This window comes from Strongylocentrotus purpuratus, unplaced genomic scaffold (assembly GCF_000002235.5).
Source record: "Strongylocentrotus purpuratus isolate Spur 01 unplaced genomic scaffold, Spur_5.0 spur5_contig_861, whole genome shotgun sequence".
In the NCBI taxonomy this organism is placed as follows: Eukaryota; Metazoa; Echinodermata; class Echinoidea; order Camarodonta; family Strongylocentrotidae; genus Strongylocentrotus; species Strongylocentrotus purpuratus.
Genome location: NW_022145570.1, coordinates 631,524 through 653,529, shown reverse-complemented (window position 1 = coordinate 653,529; position 22,006 = coordinate 631,524). Strand labels below are relative to the sequence as shown.

Sequence of the window (22,006 nt, the reverse complement as noted above, 5' to 3'; positions counted from 1 at the left end):
AAAAATGAGAAAAAATGGACTGTTTTGATTCCATCATAAACATTTTGTCACCAGAATACGGACATCATAGAAAGTGTGGACCAAGTCTATTTTTGACAGAGAAAACATTTTCTCATCAACTCACCTTCCCCGATGTACGTCTGTCTACCCATCACAACTATTGCAAACTTGATCTGAAAATGCAAAAAAAAAAAAAAAAAGGTATACATAAAATACTGATGAGTATTGCAAAAGCTTGATTACAGGTGTTATGCACAGTTTCTTGATTGCAATTTCAACTTTGAAAATAGGTGTTGATTTGAGTAAACTGGCTCTGCAATCACAATCATGAATGGTCTGCATATTTCATTTTATTTCATATTTCGTCGTTCGAAATTACATGAGATCCCGCCAAGCGCATGCGCAGTCAATTCGCCGCGCAATTGATTTTTACAGGGAAAGTAACTTTCCCTCAGCAGTCAAAATACCTAATTTTTCGGGCGTTTTTTCGGACCACCGGTTTCGAAAAAATACTTCATTAGGGAGAGAAACTCTCCTTTTTCATGTTTTTGGAAGACTTTTGAGAATCTGTGCTGTTTTTATATCAAAAATCGAAGTTTTGTTCCGATTTCCACGTACACGATGGCGTCTCCGTCAGGCAGCACCAAGCAGATAACCAGCGAAACGCTGAGCACGGCTAAAGCCGGAACTTCCCCGGGCGAAACCGCCGCGGGCCCCTCTACGAAGCCTGAGCCAAAGCGCTCATCGGCAGTGAAATCCTCCGATACGAAACGCAAAAGTGTCTTGGCAAAGCCTGCCTCGAATGAGTCTAAGAACTCTAGGCCTAAAAAGAAGGGCAAAAAGCCTGAAGAAAAGGAGGACTTCACGGATTTACGAGGAAGACTTGACAAATTGGAATCCTTAATGGAGAGAATGGTGGATTTTTTGCCTTGTCAATCTGCAACTCGCCCCACAGGGGATACACCACCGACAGCATATACAGCTGCGACGAACGTGAGATTTCGTGAAGTTGAACATGATGATGATGATTTTGAGCATATTGACACTGGAAACATGGGCCAATGCCCTACGTCATATGACATTGGCAGCATGGATGAGGGTGATGTCAACGAAACTGTTGCACCAGGTTTAGACCAGGAGAATGAGGACAAAGTTCCTGCCCTGGCTCAGAAATTTGCTATCCCTACTGGGGTTGGTGGCGCGATCCACGATGATTTAGCAAAGTCTGCCATGTACCTCATGTCCCACCAGCTAGAGGAAAATGTGTTGGAGGAAGCTGGAGGGAAATACCCTCCTCCAAGCAATTGTACTCCACTGTGTTGCCCCAAAGTGAATGCAGCAATATGGGAAAACCTATCCTCGCAAACGAGAAGCCGTGATTTGAAACTGCAAAGAATCCAAAAGCCTTTGACAAGGGGACTCACAGCTTTTATTCAAACTCTGTCCCCCGATAGCCTATCTGAGACACAACAGGATGCATTGGCATTGCTGTGTAACACAAACTTTGAAATCAACTGCTTACGCAAAGATCAGATTAAGCCAGACTTAAATGCCAAGTACTCACATCTTTGCAAACCTGCCACACCAGTGAGTCAGTACTTATTTGGCGATGACTTAACAAAGAGAGTCAAAGATCTTACAGAACAACAAAAAGCTGCATCTGGCGTGGTGCGTGGACAACGTACACCCCGCCCCCAGTACCATCCGTACAGGACGCAAGCGTCCAGCACTTTTCAATACCGCAGACAAGGATGGAACCGTGCCACCGGCACATCACAAACTTTTCCAAGTAGCAGGCCCGCAAGTGGGAACTACAACACGCCTTTTTTAGGCCAGCGAACCCAACGAGGCAGACCATACAGAGCTCCGCCTCACACCCAGACGATGAGCATGGGAAAACAGACCCAATCCTTCCAGCGGCCACAGGCAGCAAGGAGGAAATAGCTACACCATTACCCAAAGAGGTAAGTAGCACATATGAATATTGTGAGAATGTTAATGCTCCTTCTACTTCATGTACATTACAACAAGAATGCATCTCAAATGTGCCTGTTGGAGGTCGATTGATATATTTCTATCGTAGATGGCGTGAATTAACGTCAGATCTATTTCTGCTATCGGCAGTGCGAGGCTATGAGATCGAATTTGATTATTCGAAAGGGGTTCCCTCAAGAAATAAGCCCCTCTACGGTTACAAAAAGAGCCCTTTAGAAATAAATCAGATTACTAAAGAAATCTTGGCTCTACAAGCAAAAAACGTAATAGAACCTTGCTCATTTGAAGAGGGAGAATTCCTCTCAAACATCTTCACGAGACCCAAGAAAGATGGGGGTACTCGTATGATCTTAGACTTATCAGAGCTTAATCAAAGTCTGAATGTACAACACTTTAAGATGGATAACATCCACACTGCCAAGCACTTGATTTCTCCGCACTGTTATCTTGCATCAATCGTCCTCCAAGATGCTTATTACTCCATTCCAGTAGACCCAAATAGTAGAAAATACTTGAGGTTCATGTGGCAGGGTGAGCGCTGGCAATTTGCAGCCTTACCTAATGGGCTCAGCACAGCCCCCAGACTGTTCACAAAATTGCTGAAGCCAGTCTTTGCCGAACTGCGACAAGCAGGTCATACAGTCATAGGATATTTGGACGACACCATAATTATTGGTGAAACAAAAGAAAAGCTGAAAGAGAGTGTGAGTGCAACAACCAAGATCCTCTCAGAATTAGGATTCCTCATTCACACTAAAAAATCAGTGCTCATCCCAACACGTGAACTAGCCTTTCTTGGCTTCATTCTTAACACTGAGAGTATGATTGTTAAATTGCCTCAAACAAAGGCACAAGAAGTGAAAGATTTATGCCGTGAATTAATGGGCACGTACCTCCCATCAATACGAATGGTAGCACGAGTGATTGGGAAGGTCATAGCAACTTTCCCTGCGGTTGAGTATGGCCCCTTATACTATAGATCAATGGAAAGGGACAAAATTGCAGCCCTCAGACAAAACAGGGGTCATTTTGACAGAAAGATGAAGTTGTCCCTTGAGGCAAAAGAGGAGTTAAAGTGGTGGATGAACAATGTTTCTATGGCCTCCTCCCCAATTGTTAGGAAAAAACCTGACTTAGAATTGTACACAGATGCCAGTGGCCTTGGATGGGGAGCTACTGACCTCCAGAAGCAAACAGGGGGTCGTTGGAATGAATTTGAGGCAGAAAGGGCACGAAACAATGAAATAAATTTCCTGGAAACCCTAGCCGCTGGGTTGGGGATAAAATCCTTTTGCATGAATAAGCGTAACGTTCATGTGATGGTAAGAATAGATAATACCACTGCAGTGGCTTATTTAAATCACATGGGAGGCTGCAAGTCCGCAATGTGTGACAAGATGACGAGAGAAATTTGGCAGTGGTGCATTTCTCGAAATATTTGGGTCTCCGCAGCCCATGTACCTGGTCGGCTCAATACTATTGCAGATGAAAGATCCAGGAAATTTAATGATCGAACAGAATGGAAACTAAACAGACAAGTGTTCGATAGAATAGTTTCCCACTTTGGTGTACCAGAAATAGACCTGTTCGCCTCGAGACTAAATGCTCAAGTAGAGAAATATGTCACTTGGCACCCAGACCCTGGGGCTTTTGCAGTTGACGCATTTACGCTAGATTGGAAACCTTTTGCATTCTATGCATTCCCACCGTTCTGTATGATCCCCAAATGCTTGCAAAAAATCAGAGAGGATAAAGCTAGAGGGTTACTTCTGGTCCCTAATTGGCCTACTCAGGCGTGGTTCCCTCAGTTGGTTAGCATGATGGAAGGAGAGCCACTGTTTATCCAGAGGCAAGAAGATTTGCTACTCCTTCCTGTGTTAAACACCACCCACCCTCTTAATGCTAATATTGACCTCCTATGTTGCAGGTTATGCGGCAACATTTTGAGAATCGGGGACTAAGCAGACGAACAGTGGATATCATTACAGCTTCATGGAGAGCATCAACCTGCAAGCAGTACCAAGTGTACATCACACAGTGGCGAAGATTTTGCCACAGCAGGAATACGAGTTACCTCCAAGCCGAGGTGGAAACGGTACTAGAATTCCTTAGTAGTTTATTTCATGACAGGAACCTTAGCTACAGTGCGATCAATACAGCTCGTAGCGCTTTATCCACTTTTCTGATTCTCGTTGACAGTAATCAGACAATAAGTACTCACCCACTTATAACCAGACTGATGAGAGGTGTTTTTCAACTCAGACCTGTCGTACCTAGATATACAGAAATATGGAATATTAGTCCAGTCCTCAATTTTCTAAGAAAATTGTCTCCAGTAAACTCCTTAAACCTCAGAGATTTAACACTCAAAGTATGTATGCTAATGGCTCTTGTATCGGCACAGAGAGTGCAAACCTTGCATATATTGAAGACTAACAAGATGACCCTAAAAGGGGGCTTTGTGGTTTTTCATTTGGATGAACACTTGAAGCAAAGCAAACCAGGAAATACCGATTTTAATTTTAAATTGGAAGCATATCCACCTGATAGAAGATTGTGTATTGTAAAATATGTGAAACATTATGTCCAGCGCACAGGACCACTTCGTGGGAATGAGAACTCATTCTTTGTAAGTTACACCAGACCTCATAATAGAGTAACAACTCAAACCTTATCTCGCTGGATCAAGACCTGCTTGCAAAGAGCAGGTGTGGATACAAACGTTTATAAGGCTCATTCAACGCGGGCAGCATCAACTTCAGCAGCTGCCAAGGCAGCACTTCCAATGGACCAGATCCTAGCCCGAGCAGGATGGTCTTCAGAGAAAACGTTTAGGAAGTTCTACAGGAAACCTTTTGAAAACAAGAGAAACTTTACCCAGGCAGTCTTACAAGATAGCACACTGCTTTAAGAACTGCATCAGAAGGCTTTTCAATAGAACTGGCATTAAGAGACCAGCTATCTATTTAATAGAACTGGGATTAAGAAACCAGATGTCTAGAATAGACTAGATACAGAAACGAACAATGTTTTTGCAACATTATGACATCTTATATATGGACGTCTTGTATGTGAAATGTTTTGCCACATGTATGAACAGACTACAATAAATGTCAAATATGGTGAGTCATTGATTAGAAGCATTCAATTCAATCTGCATAATCAGTGTTCACTTTTCCGTACATGTTGGTTGTTCCAAATGTGACTACTATGCTTCAAAATCTCATGTAATTTCGAACGACGAAATATGAAATAAAATAGTAAGATTAAACGAGAACTTACCGTTTGAAGTTTGATCTTTATTTTATGAATATTTAGGAGGAAGTTATTACATGCCCTCCTCACCCACCCAAACTTCAAACTTAAGTGTAAGTTCCCTGTTCCTTACTATTGAGAGTAGCCACATTTGTAGCTTTGAATATTGACTGCGCATGCGCTTGGCGGGATCTCATGTAATAACTTCCTCCTAAATATTCATAAAATAAAGATCAAACTTCAAACGGTAAGTTCTCGTTTAATCTTACTATCAAATTTGGTTACTTCAGTTATCTATATATCTGGGGTTTTAAACTTAAAGACCATATCCGAACTGAAAAATGAAATGGATGAATTACAATAATATTAATCAAATGCCATTTTAGTGTCTGTCGGAGGAGTATCAGCTCTCTGAAAACTCAAAATCCAAAGCTTTAAAAATCTGAAGTTGTCTACCTAAAAACTTGCTATCGACTTGATGACATCATCTTATGTGGAGTACGCATATTCACAATGCTTTGCATTAATTAAGCATGGCTCATCGCCTCAGATATATAGGTGAACCGGTCTGATCCACAAGTTATGTCGTCACTGTAACTTTGGAAAAATTTGACCCCTGTTCACCCGTAATTTGGAGGGGTGCGGAAAATGAGGTTTTAATTTGCTTTTGTGCAATAATGAAAGGGTAAATACTTTTTATTCCTTTATATTTGTATTCTACATTCATTCAGTTTTCCATTTATATCAGGTTGTATTTTCATCGGATAGGGTCTTTAATACAGTGTTCTTGAAGTTCCATTAAATACCTTTTCTAACTCCTTCTCAGAGACGTCTAGTTGCTCTCGTATCCTCTCCTTAACATTGGAGAATGCCTCGCCCTGTCAAATTGAACAGAAGATGAATTATCATTCACTGTCATCCATGTATCACTTGTAAAACAATTGAAAGTACCAATAAAAACACCTCATTAAATTTGTGTTTAAAAAAAACATTAAAAAAAAAGTACTTCAGAGATCATTGTTATCTGTATCATTGACAATCACTATTGCCTCTTTTGGCATGATCAATAACATGGAAAATAAGTGAAAAGTATACAAAAATATCTTAGGACTACGGTTCTATCGATTTGTGAATGACAATGAATCATTTTTTCTCTTTGATGCTTGTCTCACAATGAAGAATTAATTCTCTGTAATTTTAAGCCTCCCGGTAACTGGAACAAAGTGGCAGAATTTGAAAGCCTATTGAGGCATGAGGAGGTAATCTGCTTCAAATAAACCAACACCACAGAGTTAAGTGAGAAAAGCAAAGAGTGCTTGACATTCAGGTGTCGTATCTATTGTCCTTTGGCAAGGCATTAATCTACATTTGCCACTCCATACCCAAGAGAGAAATGGAGACCTGGCAGGATGACAAAATTATTAGAGTTATTAGCTTCTTACCTCTCTTAACCTGACAAAGAAGGGTGTACCAAACGTGTTGTAGAGATCCTTCTGGAAGTGAGCTACACATACTATCATCTCATCATCGCTTAACTTGTATTGGTCTTGAGGAATTTCCTGAGCAATGGAGAAAAAAAATACATAGTAAGAAATACAGGTGTATGCCATCTTGCACTATCATCATGACTAAATTAAGATTGTCTTCAGGAATTACTAAGTGAAAAGAGAAAACAAGAAGTAGAGATCCCTTTGAAAGTGAGCTACATATACTATCATCTCATCATCCCTTAACTTGTATTGGTATTGAGGAATTTCCTGGGCATTTCAGAAGATACAAAGTCATGCATTTCATTTACCACAAATACTTTACTGGGGCCTACAGCTTTACAAGCTTGCTTTCATGTAGGTCCCATCATATTTCTCTTAGTTAAATCACTAATTCATATTGACCACTTATCTTTGTTATTATTATGTGTTATTGAATAAAACAATTTTGTACTTTATTTGAAATGTATATGTATACATACCTGCCAACCACCCCGATTTAGGCGGAGTTCCTCCGCATTTTTCATACCAACTCCGAATTCCGAATGCATGCCTCAAAACTCCGATTTTTTTAAATTTTTTAAATTTTTTTTTATTTTTTATTTTTTATTTTTTTTTTAGAGTGTAATGCACTTGGAGAGTATATAACTATTATGTTTGTATTTCGAAATGTAAAGCGCCTTGAGCATGTTCATGTAAAGGCGCTCAATAAATACCAATATGTATAAGACTAAAGCATAACACAGCACTGATAACCAGATCACGCCGACATCCGCGCTCGAGCTCATAGAAGATATACACAGCGCAGCCCGAACGTGATCGTTAGTTCCCCCCCCCCCCCAATCTACGGGCTACTACCCCAATCCTTCGGTGGTTCGCGACCTCGTAGTCCATCCAGAAAAATTTACTCCTAATTTCTCTTGTCTCAGGTTGGCAGGTATGTGTATATATATGCTTATGAGAAATATGAAAATAAATGAAATGAAAAATTTACAGAGGCCCTGCATATATGCACTCAATTGTTGAGTTCTTGTTATACATATCAACAGAAAATAGAGCCTTTACCAGCAATGATATATTTTCCATCTAATGCCAAATACGATATGTATGTAGCAATAGAAAATACGCTATTTACCTCGTTCAAAAGACATTATACCATAACAATTATACTTTTAAAGGCAAAGCCAACTACAATATATTGATAGAAACTGAAGCTCACTTCTAGTCTGTACATCTTGGTCCCCTGTAAGGCCAGGTTCTCGATGGGTGTGTCTTCTGCAAACTGCTGGAAGATCTTGTTACTGATGATATCTAATAACCTGCGAATCAAGACAGAGACAAAAAATTGCATCAAAGTGAATTTTTGCACATATACAAGAGTAAAAAAAAAATTGACAAAGATCATACCAACATGTTGGAGAAAGAGAATTTTATGGAAAGAACAAAATGCCTTAAAGAAAAAGCAATCATTTCTTCACATCCTGCACCTATTTTTGCTGTATTACATGACCTTTCACCCTAGTAGTTAAGCACTGAAATCCTTCAATTGGGAAAAGGTTTCACAGTATATTTGCAACAACTATTTTAAAATACAGATGTCATATTGTTAAACTCCACAAGTTTCAGTCAAATCCTTCTTTCTAATTGGCAATAAAAGAAACAAAAATACATAGTGTTGCCGATCTGGAGATGAACTGATCAGTTGTGGACATTCAGAATGATTGGATGTATGATGCTTCTGACACTTACCTAAGTTTTCCAGTGCCATTCTCTGCGAGCTGTACATGCTTCTTAGATTCCTCCAACATGTCTCTGACTGTGTCCGTCTTGTTAGGATATAGTACAACCTCCTGCAAATAAAAGACATGACGGTAAAATAGAATGAAACAAATCAGCTGAGGAACTCTTTCATTTTAGAGACATTTCTCCCCATGCCCTAAAGATGTTAAAAAGACAGACAGGGCCTGATGTTCCGTAATCAGACATCCAATGTTTTGTTCTTGACGGGAGGCAATTTGGCTTAGTCGCTGAAGTGTCTGCCTGTTGACAGATCATGGATTCAAATCCAACTTAGGCAAGTGTCTGAAGCCTGCATTGCGTGTTTACGTGCCTCCCCTGTTTCACAGATGCAGGCTATGTTACAGTGTGTCCCTTGGATAGGACATTCAATTGAGACCCTGTGTAGAGGACAGTCACCCCCTTTGCACTGCACTACTTCAATAGGAGTAGGCATCATCAGTGTTGTGGTACACCTGTACACCCCAATCAGTTATACAGGGAGGAGAGACCAGAGGGTCACAGTGATATAGTTCGCTTTTCCCGACGCCAAATACCCAATACTAATAACATACCTGCCAATCTTTCACAGCAAAAATGAGGAATCTCTCAAGGCAAAATTAGGAATACAGTCTATTTTGTATACATTTCACAAAAAGTATTTTAGAAAAAGAGAGGAATCTATGGTTCAAAACAATAGCTTGAAGGCCAAAAATATAGGAATCATTGGCAGCCACGTAATAATAAACCTGGGGGGGGGGTGTGTTTCACAAAGGTCTCAAGTTGAACTTTACTCTAAGCATAAAATGTTGATTCAAAATATTCATATTTTCTATTATCAATGAGATTTCATGTTCTTGATGTGGAATTTATGAAAAGTCTAAAATACTTGAAGTTTTGCTTTTGAATATTATTTATTTTAAGGCTACAAATGGCTCTCCATAATAGTTAAGTCCAACTTAGAGATTGGTTAAACTTAGGATATTTGTGAAACACTGCCCTGGATGTTTTTTATATATTGGTGAATGACTTACCACCTCCTTGAGCTTATCTGTGACCCATATACACTTGAACTGCCTCTTGTTCTCTAGTTCATCTATCCTGATATTCAACTGTGTGTCAAAGAGAAGTGAGAGAAAGGTGGACTTGATATGAATGTGAAATAAAAGGATACTGTTTATTAAAAAAAAAAAAGTGATTCTGTCACTGCTCAGAGATATATTCATCATGGTATTTAATGCTACATTAAAGCTAAATTCAATTCAATTCAAATAAGGTTTTCTTCAAGACTTGTCAAAATGTCCAAAGACTAAAAATGCAAGTTTACATCAAACATACAATCATATTCAAAAACACACATATATATATATATATGAAGAAAAACATAGCAAATGGGAAAAAAATATATAAAAATAAATAAATGTTTACATCAAAACATCAAAGCAAGTAAGAACAAATAGAAAGATAGCCATGATGTTAACTTGAATAAAAAAAATGTCACTGTTTGAAACGACTGGTTCTTTCAAACTGCTCACATATATTTATTGTGATATTTAACCAAACAAAATGGGTTGATTAATGTCACATTTACAGGCCAAGTGCAGGTGGAGCAATTCAGTTGCAAACGGGTTGGGCACACAAACGGGTTGGGCACACAACAGGTCCATGCCCCCCACACTTTATAACCCACTATTGCTTACAAATTCAATTCAAACTAATTTATTGATATCCAAATCAAAACAAACGAAACAAAATTGCGACAAGCTGAAAACATAAGTACCCAAAAGAAAATGTGCCCCACACTCTCTTTTTTGTTCTCACCCAAAAGGCATCTAGAGAACATAGTTTGCTAGAGACATTTTAAATAATATTAAGATTGGAAACATTTTTTTTTGTTTTTTGTTAAAAACAAAAGTTTTTGATTATCATGGTTTTTTTTGTTGGTTTTTTTGCTTTATAGAATTTTGAAACTGTACCCCCCCCCCCCCCTCCATACAAAACACAAGATATGCCTCTTGGGTGTTTGACTCACATACTTAAACATATGAATGCACTCACCATCTGATAGTAGAGTTTCCTAGGTTGCCTTGACTTGGTGGGCGGTAGGAGATCTCGTAATGTACCTTCAAACGTACATCTTAGAGGATGGCCAGGTCCATCTCTGTGACTAAAGCAAACAGGAGACGCAGCTCAGTCAATGGGTAGGTGGGACGGAGGGTTTATTTTAGTTCATGGTATTGATCATTTAATACCACCATCACCATCATTATTATATCATTCATCATCATCATCAACATTACCATCATCATCATTGTCATCACCGTCATCACCATCATCACCAATGTCATTACCATCATCATCGTCATCACCATCATCACCATCAACATCGTCATCATCGTCATCACCATTGTCAACACCATCACCATCATCACCAATGTCATCAACATCATCACCATTAAAATCATCATCATCATCATCATTATCAACCATCATCATCATCATCATCATTATCATCATTATCATCATCATCCTCATCAACCATCATCATCATCACTACCTTTATTTTCATTCACCCATCCTTCATTGATCCTTCATTGATCCTTCATCATCATCACTGATACTCAATATAATCATCATCTCTGTCACAATGATGATCATCGTCATTATGATTATATCCATCATTTATCGTCATCATCTACCATCATTTTCACTACTTTTATTATCATTCGCCCATCATTCAATATCTCTCATTGATCCTTCATCATTCATCATCATCACTGATACTCAATATAATCATCATCTCTGTCACGATGATGACCATCACCATTATCAGCATCACCATCATCACCATCATCATCACCATTGTCATCATCATCACCATTGCCATCACCATCACCATCATAATCATCATCATCATCATCACCATCATCATCACCATTCAACATCCTTCATTGATCCTTCATCACTCTTCATTATCACTGATACTCAATATAATCATCATTCCTCTTCATCATTCCTCTTCATCATCACCATCACCAACTGAAGAAAAAAATGAGAGCTTATTCATAAAAGAAATGTTTGACTCACCCTTGACTCTTGAAGAACTGAAGTAACATCATGTCCGTGTCTAGATGCTGGGCCACCGCCTTGGCGAACTGGAAGTAGTTCATCTTGTTGGAGAGGACCAGCGTGAAGCCCGGGTCACGAGGGTTTGACTTGTCACAGAAGGTCACCTCCTCCCGGCAGAAGAGGTCGCGGAAGTAGTCTCGGGCCGTCGGCAGGTCATATTGCATCTTATCGGGATCGTCCCTGAAATACAGCAGTAGAAACGATTAATTACCAGTACCACATACTTATAGATTTCTTTGCTATAGAGGCAATCAACTCTGCAATTAGAGTCTGAGAGGCTCAAGTAATTAACTACTTATGCATCAACTGAGGAATCCAGCAGCCAGGCATGTGTTCACATACCCATATCTCCAGATTCCAGGACCACTGTCCCATGATCGATTCAAAACAAAATTTGACTGAAAATTAATTTTTGACTTTTCTACTCCTCCTAGCATAAGAGAGTCTCTTGATATCTGAATTTATTCTGTAAAACCAGAAACTTTTGAGACATGAAAATTTCATAAATTGTGAAGGGGAAAGCCATTATCATGGCAAGATTATTTCATGAACTGCAAATATTTTGATTTAGTGTTGTGTAAATTGTGACTCAATTATGTCAAACATGAAACTTTCGTGAATCTAAGGTGCAAGCGAAATATGCAAACATGTTTGGTCTAACAATAACAATAATAACAATAATAGTGTAAACTTATAGAGCGCACACGCCCTCCAGGGGCGCTCATCTCGCTAGCTCAGCAACAGTTCTCTTTAATACGAGTAAAGTAAATGTTTATTTAATAACAGATTTAATTATACCATCAGAAACTCATCAGCAACATTTTCATCACTCATTTTAATCCTCAGCTAAAACCATTTCGTCCCCACCCTCCCTGTTGGCCTTGAAGAGATAGCAGAATATCTCCTTACTTTTGGAATACAAGAATATCACCATCCATGAGCTCATCTAGACCCTTGTCCATCTGTTGACTCAGGTCTTCTATCTTCTCTGTCAGGTTAGGCTTCACCTCCTGGGTAGGAAAGACAAACCAACGATCAGAATGAGAAATTTCTTTTGGGTAAATTGCAATAATCATTTGAATTCAAGACATATTTTATTTGTTTTTTTGTATGTATGTTTGTTGTCTTGATTTGTGTATTGTATAATGTTTAGTAATGAATATATTTCATATTTTCTATTATAAACAAGGGAAACGCTCTCGGCGGTCTCGCCTGCATAACGCAATTCAATATGATAAACCAGAACGTCAATGACGTAGCGCTCATCCGCATCTCACAACAACAAATATCGTAAATTTTATGTGGTACACTTTTGAACTGGTCAAAAAATAGAAATTTGATGCCCTGGAAGGGACATAATTTCATTTCATTTGCATAAAGTACCATAAATAATCAACAGAGCAAAATCTCACAATTCTGTGTAGAAGTTTATTGTTCCAAATTTAGCTCTACCAGATAAGGCAAAATTGGTCAAGAAATGAGGGAAAAGAAGCAATTTTTGTTATTTTTGGAATAAATTTGCATAAATTACCATAATTAATTAATGGAGAACAATTTCAAAATTCTGTGTAGAAGTTTAGTGTACCAAAGTTAGCTCTACGATATAAAGCAAAGCAAATCAAAATCGGTCGAGAAATGAAGGAGAAGAAGCCTTTTTTGTGATTTCGAATAAATTTGCACTAATTAGCATAGAGAATGAATTTCACGATTTTGTGTAGAAATTTTAAATCCCCTCCTAGCCCTATCATATGAAACAATCGGAAACAAAATCGGTTGAAAAATAACGAAGAAGAAGCATTTTGAAAATCTTAATGTTGATGCCACAACAAAGTCTAAGTTTGTTGACCTTAAATGGCCTTTGACCTTAACTTAGTGACCTGAAATTCTACTCACATGATTGGGGAGACTTGATAACCCTATAGTCCAAGTTTTATTGACTAAGAATTTATACTTTCAAAATTATATCAAAAATTCAAAAACTTAACCTTAGGTTAAGTTTTCGATGATGATGCTACAACATAGTCCAAGTCTGTTGACCTGAAATGACCTTTGACCTTGACTTTGTGATCTGAAATTCTACTCACATGATTGGGGATACTTGATTACCCTATAGTCAAAGTTTCATTGACTAAGAACTTATACTTTAAAAATTATACCAAAAATTCAAAAACTTAACCTTAGGTTAAGTTTTTGATGTTGACGCCGTCGCCGTCGCCGTCGCCGTCGCCGTCGCCGCCGCCGTCACCAGAAAAGCGGCGCCTATGTCTCGCTTTTTGCTACGCAGGCGAGACAAAAAGGGACAACCTTTATGTAAGGATTATGTTTCCTTTCAGGTTGCAATTTATTCAGTTTATTTCATGTCCTTGTCCAATATGTTCTTAATATGTAATTTATGTCTTTTTAACTGAATGAAATAAAAATTAAATTGAATTGAATGCCTACAGTAAGGCTTGAGAATGGTTGTTAAAATAGTTTACCTTAAAAAAAAAAAAAACATTAGCATGAAGAGGTTTACCCTAACCTTAATACATTTTGGAAATATCCTATCAGAGATGGATTTAAAATTTGCTGAATGATTTATGCATCACAGCCATTATACAAATGTAAAAAAGCAGAATCACTGATTATATACAGTTAATCTCGTCTTAGAGATCCCCTTTCTATAATGGTTACCTATGTTGTCTCCCTCTAAGAGGAAATCTGTGCAGTACAACCTGTCTTGTAGAAACTGTCTGGTAAGGCCACCTGTCTACAGTGGCTAGTTTTCCTGTTTCCCTAATAGGCAGGTTTGACTGTATGATGTTCACTATCAAGCATAATCAACAGATGAAAAGAGTTCCTCATTGCAAGTCACACCATCCCATCACAACATTTAGTTTTATCGCCATTTCTCCCTGATATTCCTTACCTCATATAAAATGAGTTCTGTTGTCTCCGGAAAGCCTGCCCTCTCATTCATCAGTGGAACAAGTGCCTCTGTTCAAGATGAAAAGAATACAATGTTAAAGATAAAGTTGAGTTCTGGTCATGCGATTGCATTGTGAAAGAAAAGATGTGGAATGGATCAGAAAAAGTTGATCATGTAGCATGTAAGTATTGGTGTGTACTGCATGGTTCTGGAGTCATCAAAACCATAATAAATATGGCCCAGTCTTGGTAAAGTAACAAGCACTGTACACAGAAAGTTGTATATGGGACTACACAAATGGTGTCGGGCCTACTTACCTTGATTTCCTTATCTTTCTACGCTCATTACTCAGCCAGTATACATTTTCTACCAAAATTATTTGCCAAAAGACATTTATTTGTAATTCAGTATAAGTTTTGTTAGATTCTGTGAGAATTCATTTTCTTTTTTTTACCAGAACTTAGTTTATCTTTAATGTATAGACACAGGGTCATGAAGTACACCAATGCAAATATTATGAAAACTTAAGTATTATCACAAACTAAAAAGAAGAAACTTACGTATTTTGGTAGTGATAGGAACGTAGACATGCCCACAGTAGGAAAGACTCTTTGTCTTAGGGTCGTAGAGCTTCAGAAACAAAAGAACATCACCTAAACAAAATGAAAGTAATCATAAATGTCACCGATACACAAGCTTTGAGAGAATATTAGGACACTTGGGACTTGTAATGACGAACATACAAACTATATCCCTTCAGGGCAGTAAAATGGCTTTAAGTCTCCTTTTTTATGCCCTTTTTGTAGTATCATTACTGTAAAGGTTACAAAATTTATCATTTTCAAATCGCCAAGATGACAAACATTCTCACTGAAAATCACAAAGATTAAAATGAAGAGTACGTAAACATGGTTATATGGGACTAAACACACACACATGGCATCAAAAGTTGGACCAGGCTTTTAGCCTTTTATTAGACATACATGTTCTTAAATTATGAGGGAATATCAAGAGCGACCTTTTTCAAATGACGTATGACAAACTGACTTCGGGATCTTGCGTCTTAGGGAATAATGTCCACACACTTTCCCCACCCGTTACTGCATTTATGTAAAATTAACACTTAAAGGCCCACTGTACTATTTGCTCCCTCTATATAGAAAACAATGCCTAATCGGTGACCATTGGTCCCCCATGATCCTCTTTTTCTCGTGTTAATCGAGAGCTGAGGTGATGAGATAGCCACCTGTCAGTGACCTTCCTGAGTGGTCTAATCCCTCCTAGCCAAACTAGTACAGGTGGTCTTTAACACAACCACCAACATCAAACAGAACAGCAATAAATGTCAAGTGTACACTCACTCTCTCTGTCGAATGATGGCAGACAGACTTGCGGTGCTTCAGGATCTTGCGTTTCAAGGAACACTGTCCATACACTGTCTCCGTCTGCTACTTCATTCATCTAGGATCAAAAGAAAAGTAAAGAAGTAATAATGATGATGATGATAATGGTGATGATTAGGAGGAGGAAAGAGAGGAGGAGAGAGAGGAGGAGGAGGAGGGTGAAGGAGGAGGGAAAGGGAGAAGGTTGGAGGAGGAAGAAGAAAAGTAGGAGGCTGGAGGAGATAGGAGAGGGAGAGAAGGAAAAGGGAGGTGGAAAAGAGGAAGTAGGGGAGGATGGAGGTAGGAGGAGGGAGTACAGGGAGGGTGGAGGAGGGAGGAGGAAGAAGAGGGAGAGGAAAAAGAGGGTGAGGAGGAAAAAGGAGGAAAGAGGATGGAGGGAGGAGGGAGGGGAGGAGGGAGAAGGAGGAAGAAGAGTAGGAGAAGGGAGAGGAGGAAAAGGGTGGAGGATGGAGGGAGGAGGAAAACAGGTGATGACCATAACCACAATGATGATGATTAGTCCTTTTTGAAATGCACATCATGACTGACTATCACCTCAATTGTTTATTTCTCAATAAAAACTACTGAAAGTCAAGTATATTCATGTCAATTCAATCTCACTAAGATCCTCATTTTTCTTGAATGAAACGAGCAGGGCAACACTATACCGGTTTGACCGGGTCATCATTCTCTAGTAACGTGGGTCTGTACGTGTGATTGGTCCATTTTGAGAAGGGCCAGATCCTGATCCAATCAGGAGGGTAGGTTTAGGGTTAAGATTAGGACTAGATTAATTTATGTGGTTGGGTATTCTGGGGATCAAATCCTGCGACATTATACCTGTTTGACCGGGTCATCATTCTCTAGTAACGTTGGCCTGTAGGTGTGATTGGTCCGCTGTGAGAAGGGCCAGATCCTGATCTGATCGATACGGTAGCCCATTGACTGAGACAACACATCTAGCCCGTCCCCAAGGCTGGCTGACTTCATTATCTTGAACTCTCTGTAAATAGAAAGCATGGGATGGAAAATAGTTTTAAAGTTTAGACTTGTTCAAAATATTTTTTTTGTGACACACTTGGTTTGAATTTTGCTCTGAATAATATGATTCGATACAGATGCACTACATTCATAATTTAAGCTTTAAATATTACTCTTTTAGATACTCTTTAAATGTTGGTAAAAGTATCTTTTGAGTAGACCACACCGATTTGGAATGCACATGCAGAGAATGCCTAAAATAAAAAGATGTTGTATTGCCCTTTGGGACCGACCCAAAAATCTTGAAATCTACGGTCGTCATTAAAAAAAAAATGTAACGTTTAATTTTTTATTTTTTTTTAATGAATAACAACAATGAGTATTAAAGCATTCAAAACTGAGAAATTTCAGCCCAAAGAGGGAGAAAAAAAAAAGATTTCTGACCGACTGACCCATGTTATGGGACCTAAAGGGCAATACAACATCTTTTTTTTGTAGGCCTAATCATTGATGTTATCCATACTCATGTAAAATTTCATGGACACCATACAACACTCTTCATCAGGGGTTCTTAATTAAATAGGCCAGTTCACAGTTGCAGTCTGAGCATGAGCAGATAAAGGTCATTGCAGAACAAATTTTGAAATACATGGAGACGAAATACTGGATACTGCTCATGAGAGTTATGTAACATTATTCATTCATGCACATCCAGCGCACTCCATGATACACAGGTGAAAGTATTCTTTGAAAAGGGGAAACAAAGGCTATTTATATAGCACCTCCATCGCTGCAGGAGTGACTATTTCTAAATGTAAAAGGTGGGACCTCTTCATGTTTTTAAGATTTGTGGATATTTGGGGTCATTGCAGTAATGTGCTAACCGTGAACTGGTCTATTACCTCAAACTACAAGGTTCAGGATTTTTACACCGATTGATTAATTCACCAAAGGCATGCAGATCGTGGACGCCAGACTTACTTGAATCGTATTCTGTCGAAGTCAAAGAGGTCGTTGCCTTGGTGACCGTAGAACTGGTCTTCTGCGACCACTTGAATGGTCATGTACAGGTGCGCCTCTGTCCTCTCTTTTCTCCTTTGTGCTTCTAATTTCCTGTAAAATGAAAGACGAACAACGTTACAAAAAAATGAAATCAAGGAGGAAAAAAGTGAAAATATATATCAGTTTAAAGGAGAGATATGGAAAGAAAGAGGATAAGAAAGAGGACGAGAAATAGAGATGGATAGAGAAAGAGAGTAAGAGAGACAGAGAGAGAGAGATAGAGAAAGGGGAAGATGGAGAGGGTAAGAAAAGAAACATTGAAAGGGAGTTTTTTTTATTATTTTACAAAATCTCTTCAATGAATTGATTTGAATGAATTGAATTGAATTGAATAATCCATAGATGAAAGTGGGTGGTTTATTTCAAGAATTACACAAGTATATTCCTATTGTTTAAACATATTTCTGGCTTACACCCAGTAAATAAGACAGATTGATCGAGCGGTAAGTATATTCCTGTCACTTACTTTTCTTCTTGTAACCTCCTCTTGAGCGTCTCTGGAATATGATCTTCCTGGACGTCCTTCATGACAACTTCATCTAAAATATCCCGACCTAAAGAGGTAAGAAAATACATTTTCAAAGTTATAAATGGTTCTTTCAAAACTGACCTAGCTTGTGGTATTGATCAGGTAACCTTAGAAGTTCTGCTTTTGTTGCCGAAGTGGCATCTAAAAAAACGAGATGGAACTTTGACTGCGCGCAGTCGAAAATGATCAATCCGCCAGAAAGCAATTTTACAAACCAAAACAGAAATAATTTTTAAAACTCAAGTTTGATTGCAATCCATCTGTCGGTTTTAAGGATAATGCATTCACAAGCTATTTATAGGCATACATAATGAGCCACCCTAAAATCTAATCAGTTCATTGGCTCTGCGAGATACATATACATGTCTTGAGTTTGATAGTATTCTGTCGATTGGTTCTCATGATAATGCGATCACAAGCTATTTGTGCATACATAATAAGCCCTGTGAACTTTGACCTTGTTACCCCCAAATCTAATCAGTTCATTGGCTCAGCAAGATACATACATGACCTCAGTTATGACAGGAATCCATCAATCAGTTCTTGAGATAATGCGATCACAAGCTATATTTGCATACATGATGAGCCCTGTGACCTTTGACCTTCGACCTCGTGACCCCAAAATCTAATCCGCTTATTAGCTCTCCAAGTTACATACATGACCTAAGTTTGGCGGTAATCCATCAATTGGTTCTTGAGATAACGCGATCACGAGCTATTTTTGCATGAGACCTTTGACTTTTGACCTTGAGACCCCCCAATCTAATCAGTCCATTGGCTCTGTAAGGTACATACATGACCCAAGTTTGGCGGGAATCAATCAATCGGTTCTTGAGATAACGCGATCACGAGAACGGGACGTACATACGGACGGACAACCCGAAAACATAATGCGTACAAATCTCACTCTGATTGATAATGTAAGTTGATAAGAATTGTGTGCACTTCACTGTAAATGACAATGAAACCTATTCTTTAAAGGCACGTTCAGATATGGTGCGTTAAACCCCACCACCCACCCCCCCCCCCCAAAAAAAAAAAGAAGCTGCCTCATTTTTTTTGTTACATTTAATTGAATGGCAACTGCGTGCAACAAAGGACTTATGCACGTTCACTGAGCTCAGTGTTTAAGGATACAGAAATGTGAAGCGTCATCTTCACGTCATCTAAACAAAAAACAACACCACAGTTTTGACAAGTCGTATCTGAACGTGATTTTAGTGGTCTTTCAATACTAAAGGATATTATAAGATGATGAAGCAGATCCTAAAATGATTGGTTGAGAGCGTCCACATGACCAGGCATTTATTTGTCTAACGAGCAATTTTACTAATGACCGGACTAATGACCGGTCATTAGTAAATACATATGACCGGTCTTTAGTAAAATCATGTTATAAAACATCATTTTATAAAACAAATAATACTCGTCATTTTGTTCGGGCATTACAAAAATTACTGACACTCCGTACCTTTGAAACAGTCCTAACACCCTGGACTATCGCCTCGGGCATGTTAGACTGTTCCAAAGGTACATTCTGTGGGAAATTCTTACTAATGCCCTCACTGCTGTGTATTATTTGTATACTTACTCATACAGCTATCCCGTATGTAGACCAACATGTATGCATTTGTACAGTTCCTGACTGAGATGTCCTCGTCGTGACCACCAAAGTTGTTGTCTATTGCTTCCATTTTGGTACACCGGGAGACGACGTCATCATCAAATTTACACCACTGCAGACAGGGAAGACAGAAAATGTCATCATGTTATCAGTTTTTCTAAAGGTGCTGAGATGATACATTACATGCTTCAGTGTATAATAATAATAATAATATGGTGTATTTAATATCTTTAGCGCAGTACCACGATGACTGATCAATATTGTTCAGTCATCCAGGAACTTCAATTATCGATATCGATATCACACAAATACAGAGCCATATTTACAGAGGTCAATCAAATTTTGTTATTTCGCTAGTCAGCCTGATACAGACAATAATATTATATGGCTTTGTTTTTATGTGATACAAGAATACATTGTTCTTGCTATGACAATGTATTTTTGTATCACACTCAAAGCCATCCAATATTATTTAAAGACAAAGTTGAGTTCTGGTCATGCGATAGCATTGTTAAATAAACAGTGTGGAGTCGATCAGAAAAGGTTGATCATCTAGCATATAAGTACTGTAAGGTTCTGGAATCATCAAAATTATGAAATATGGCCCAGTCTTGGTAAAGTTACAAGCCCTGTACACAAAAAGATGTATGGGACTACACAAACAAAATCGAGACAGATTGTAATGCTGTTACATGCCATATTTAGAATATGAACGCATTTGAAAAGCCATGCTTTTCAGGGAACATTTTTTATCTGATGTTCTACCACACTTGCATAATACAATAATAACACTCACAATTATTTTTATATCTCTTCCCAGAACTCAACCTTCTCTTTAAGTATTTTTCTCTTTTCTACTGACCTTGCCGTCTCCTTTGGGGTTGATGAAGCCCACATAATGCCCGCCATGGTTATCCCCACTGTGAACCAGCACAGAATGCAGCGTGTAGTCGGCAGAAGTCTCCTCCTCCTCCTTCATGAAGGTGTCCAGGTTCAACTTGAAAGGAAACTCGTATCTAAACAGTGGCAAACCCATTACAGAAGATTATTTTGTATACCTTTAGAGATGCTTCATCTGTATAGAAGGGCATTAACTCTTTATTAAAGTATATATAATTATAATAAATCTGGATTTATATAGCCCTCAATACAGAATCGCCTCTCTAAGCGTGTTACAGATATCATCACATCCCTGGTCATCAGATTCATTCATCCATCCTTTTTTAGATAGTAAATTTCAGCTGCAAGTCATAAACATCCAATGTAAATTCCCAAATACACAAATAAAAGTCACACGCAAAAGGATAATAACACACACAAATACTTAATGCCCTCCTTACTTGATACTAGGATACAATATGCTCTTTCATGCACCGATGATTTTAAATTCATCTATAGAAGAGATCTAATTTCCCTGGAGGCAATAGTATAAAAGATTTATTCTCTAGAGCATGTTTTTTTTATTTTGTTGTATAGCTCTGCTGAGTTAAAAATCACTCTTTCTGCAGTCTCTGTGTAACTCTTTCTTTTGCTGCTCTTTTACCTGTCGTTGATTTTGACATTGGAGTCTGTTTGTGGATCGTACTGAAACCTCATCAGCTGCAAGTGTAAGACCGGTGGAAACTTGGTGAAGATCACTCCTTTCTCTGCCTCCTATTATGTGAAGAAACACGGGACAGGATTAGACAATGTGAATGGTCTCATACCTTAATACATGGTTCCATTCACATATAATTAAAACATTCCACTCACTGTTAAAATCCTCCACTTAATGTTAAGGAAAAGAGGACAGGATTAGACAATGTGAATTGTCCTCATCATTAATACATGGTACCGTTCACATATTTAAACAATTTTCAATTCAATGTTTTTTTTCTT

General features: G+C 38.4%; 2 protein-coding genes across 5 annotated transcripts in view; one reads left to right on the top strand and one right to left on the bottom strand.

Annotated features, from left to right (window-relative positions):
* LOC575057 (ubiquitin carboxyl-terminal hydrolase 7) overlaps nucleotides 1–22,006 on the bottom strand; it is a 50,720-nt gene that overhangs the window by 3,303 nt on the left and 25,411 nt on the right. For 2 of the 4 annotated variants that reach the window (XM_030998815.1, XM_030998838.1), the window contains exons 14-31: nucleotides 21,672–21,781; nucleotides 20,991–21,144; nucleotides 20,096–20,240; nucleotides 18,442–18,529; nucleotides 17,895–18,026; nucleotides 16,773–16,935; nucleotides 15,912–16,011; nucleotides 15,111–15,203; nucleotides 14,551–14,618; nucleotides 12,552–12,652; nucleotides 11,601–11,822; nucleotides 10,572–10,680; nucleotides 9,548–9,625; nucleotides 8,487–8,587; nucleotides 7,957–8,056; nucleotides 6,693–6,809; nucleotides 6,057–6,128; nucleotides 125–173 (exon numbers count right to left, since the gene is read on the bottom strand). In XM_030998815.1, coding sequence (XP_030854675.1) covers nucleotides 125–173; nucleotides 6,057–6,128; nucleotides 6,693–6,809; nucleotides 7,957–8,056; nucleotides 8,487–8,587; nucleotides 9,548–9,625; nucleotides 10,572–10,680; nucleotides 11,601–11,822; nucleotides 12,552–12,652; nucleotides 14,551–14,618; nucleotides 15,111–15,203; nucleotides 15,912–16,011; nucleotides 16,773–16,935; nucleotides 17,895–18,026; nucleotides 18,442–18,529; nucleotides 20,096–20,240; nucleotides 20,991–21,144; nucleotides 21,672–21,781 — 2,002 coding nt within the window. Of the gene's footprint in view, nucleotides 1–124; nucleotides 174–6,056; nucleotides 6,129–6,692; nucleotides 6,810–7,956; nucleotides 8,057–8,486; nucleotides 8,588–9,547; nucleotides 9,626–10,571; nucleotides 10,681–11,600; nucleotides 11,823–12,551; nucleotides 12,653–14,550; nucleotides 14,619–15,110; nucleotides 15,204–15,911; nucleotides 16,012–16,600; nucleotides 16,638–16,772; nucleotides 16,936–17,894; nucleotides 18,027–18,441; nucleotides 18,530–20,095; nucleotides 20,241–20,990; nucleotides 21,145–21,671; nucleotides 21,782–22,006 lie in introns of all 4 variants that reach the window. The other 2 variants (XM_030998822.1, XM_030998831.1) reach the window with 2 other exon arrangements.
* Nucleotides 606–5,174, top strand: LOC115929553. Its single transcript, XM_030998845.1, has 2 exons — nucleotides 606–1,964; nucleotides 3,923–5,174. Exon 1 carries the CDS (start codon nucleotides 622–624, stop codon nucleotides 1,942–1,944), a length of 1,323 nt encoding a protein of 440 aa, XP_030854705.1. The 5' UTR covers nucleotides 606–621; the 3' UTR covers nucleotides 1,945–1,964; nucleotides 3,923–5,174.

Bases quoted from the DNA above. Each gene is read 5' to 3' on its own strand.
- LOC115929553 (XM_030998845.1), top strand. From the start codon at position 622: ATGGCGTCTCCGTCAGGCAGCACCAAGCAGATAACCAGCGAAACGCTG.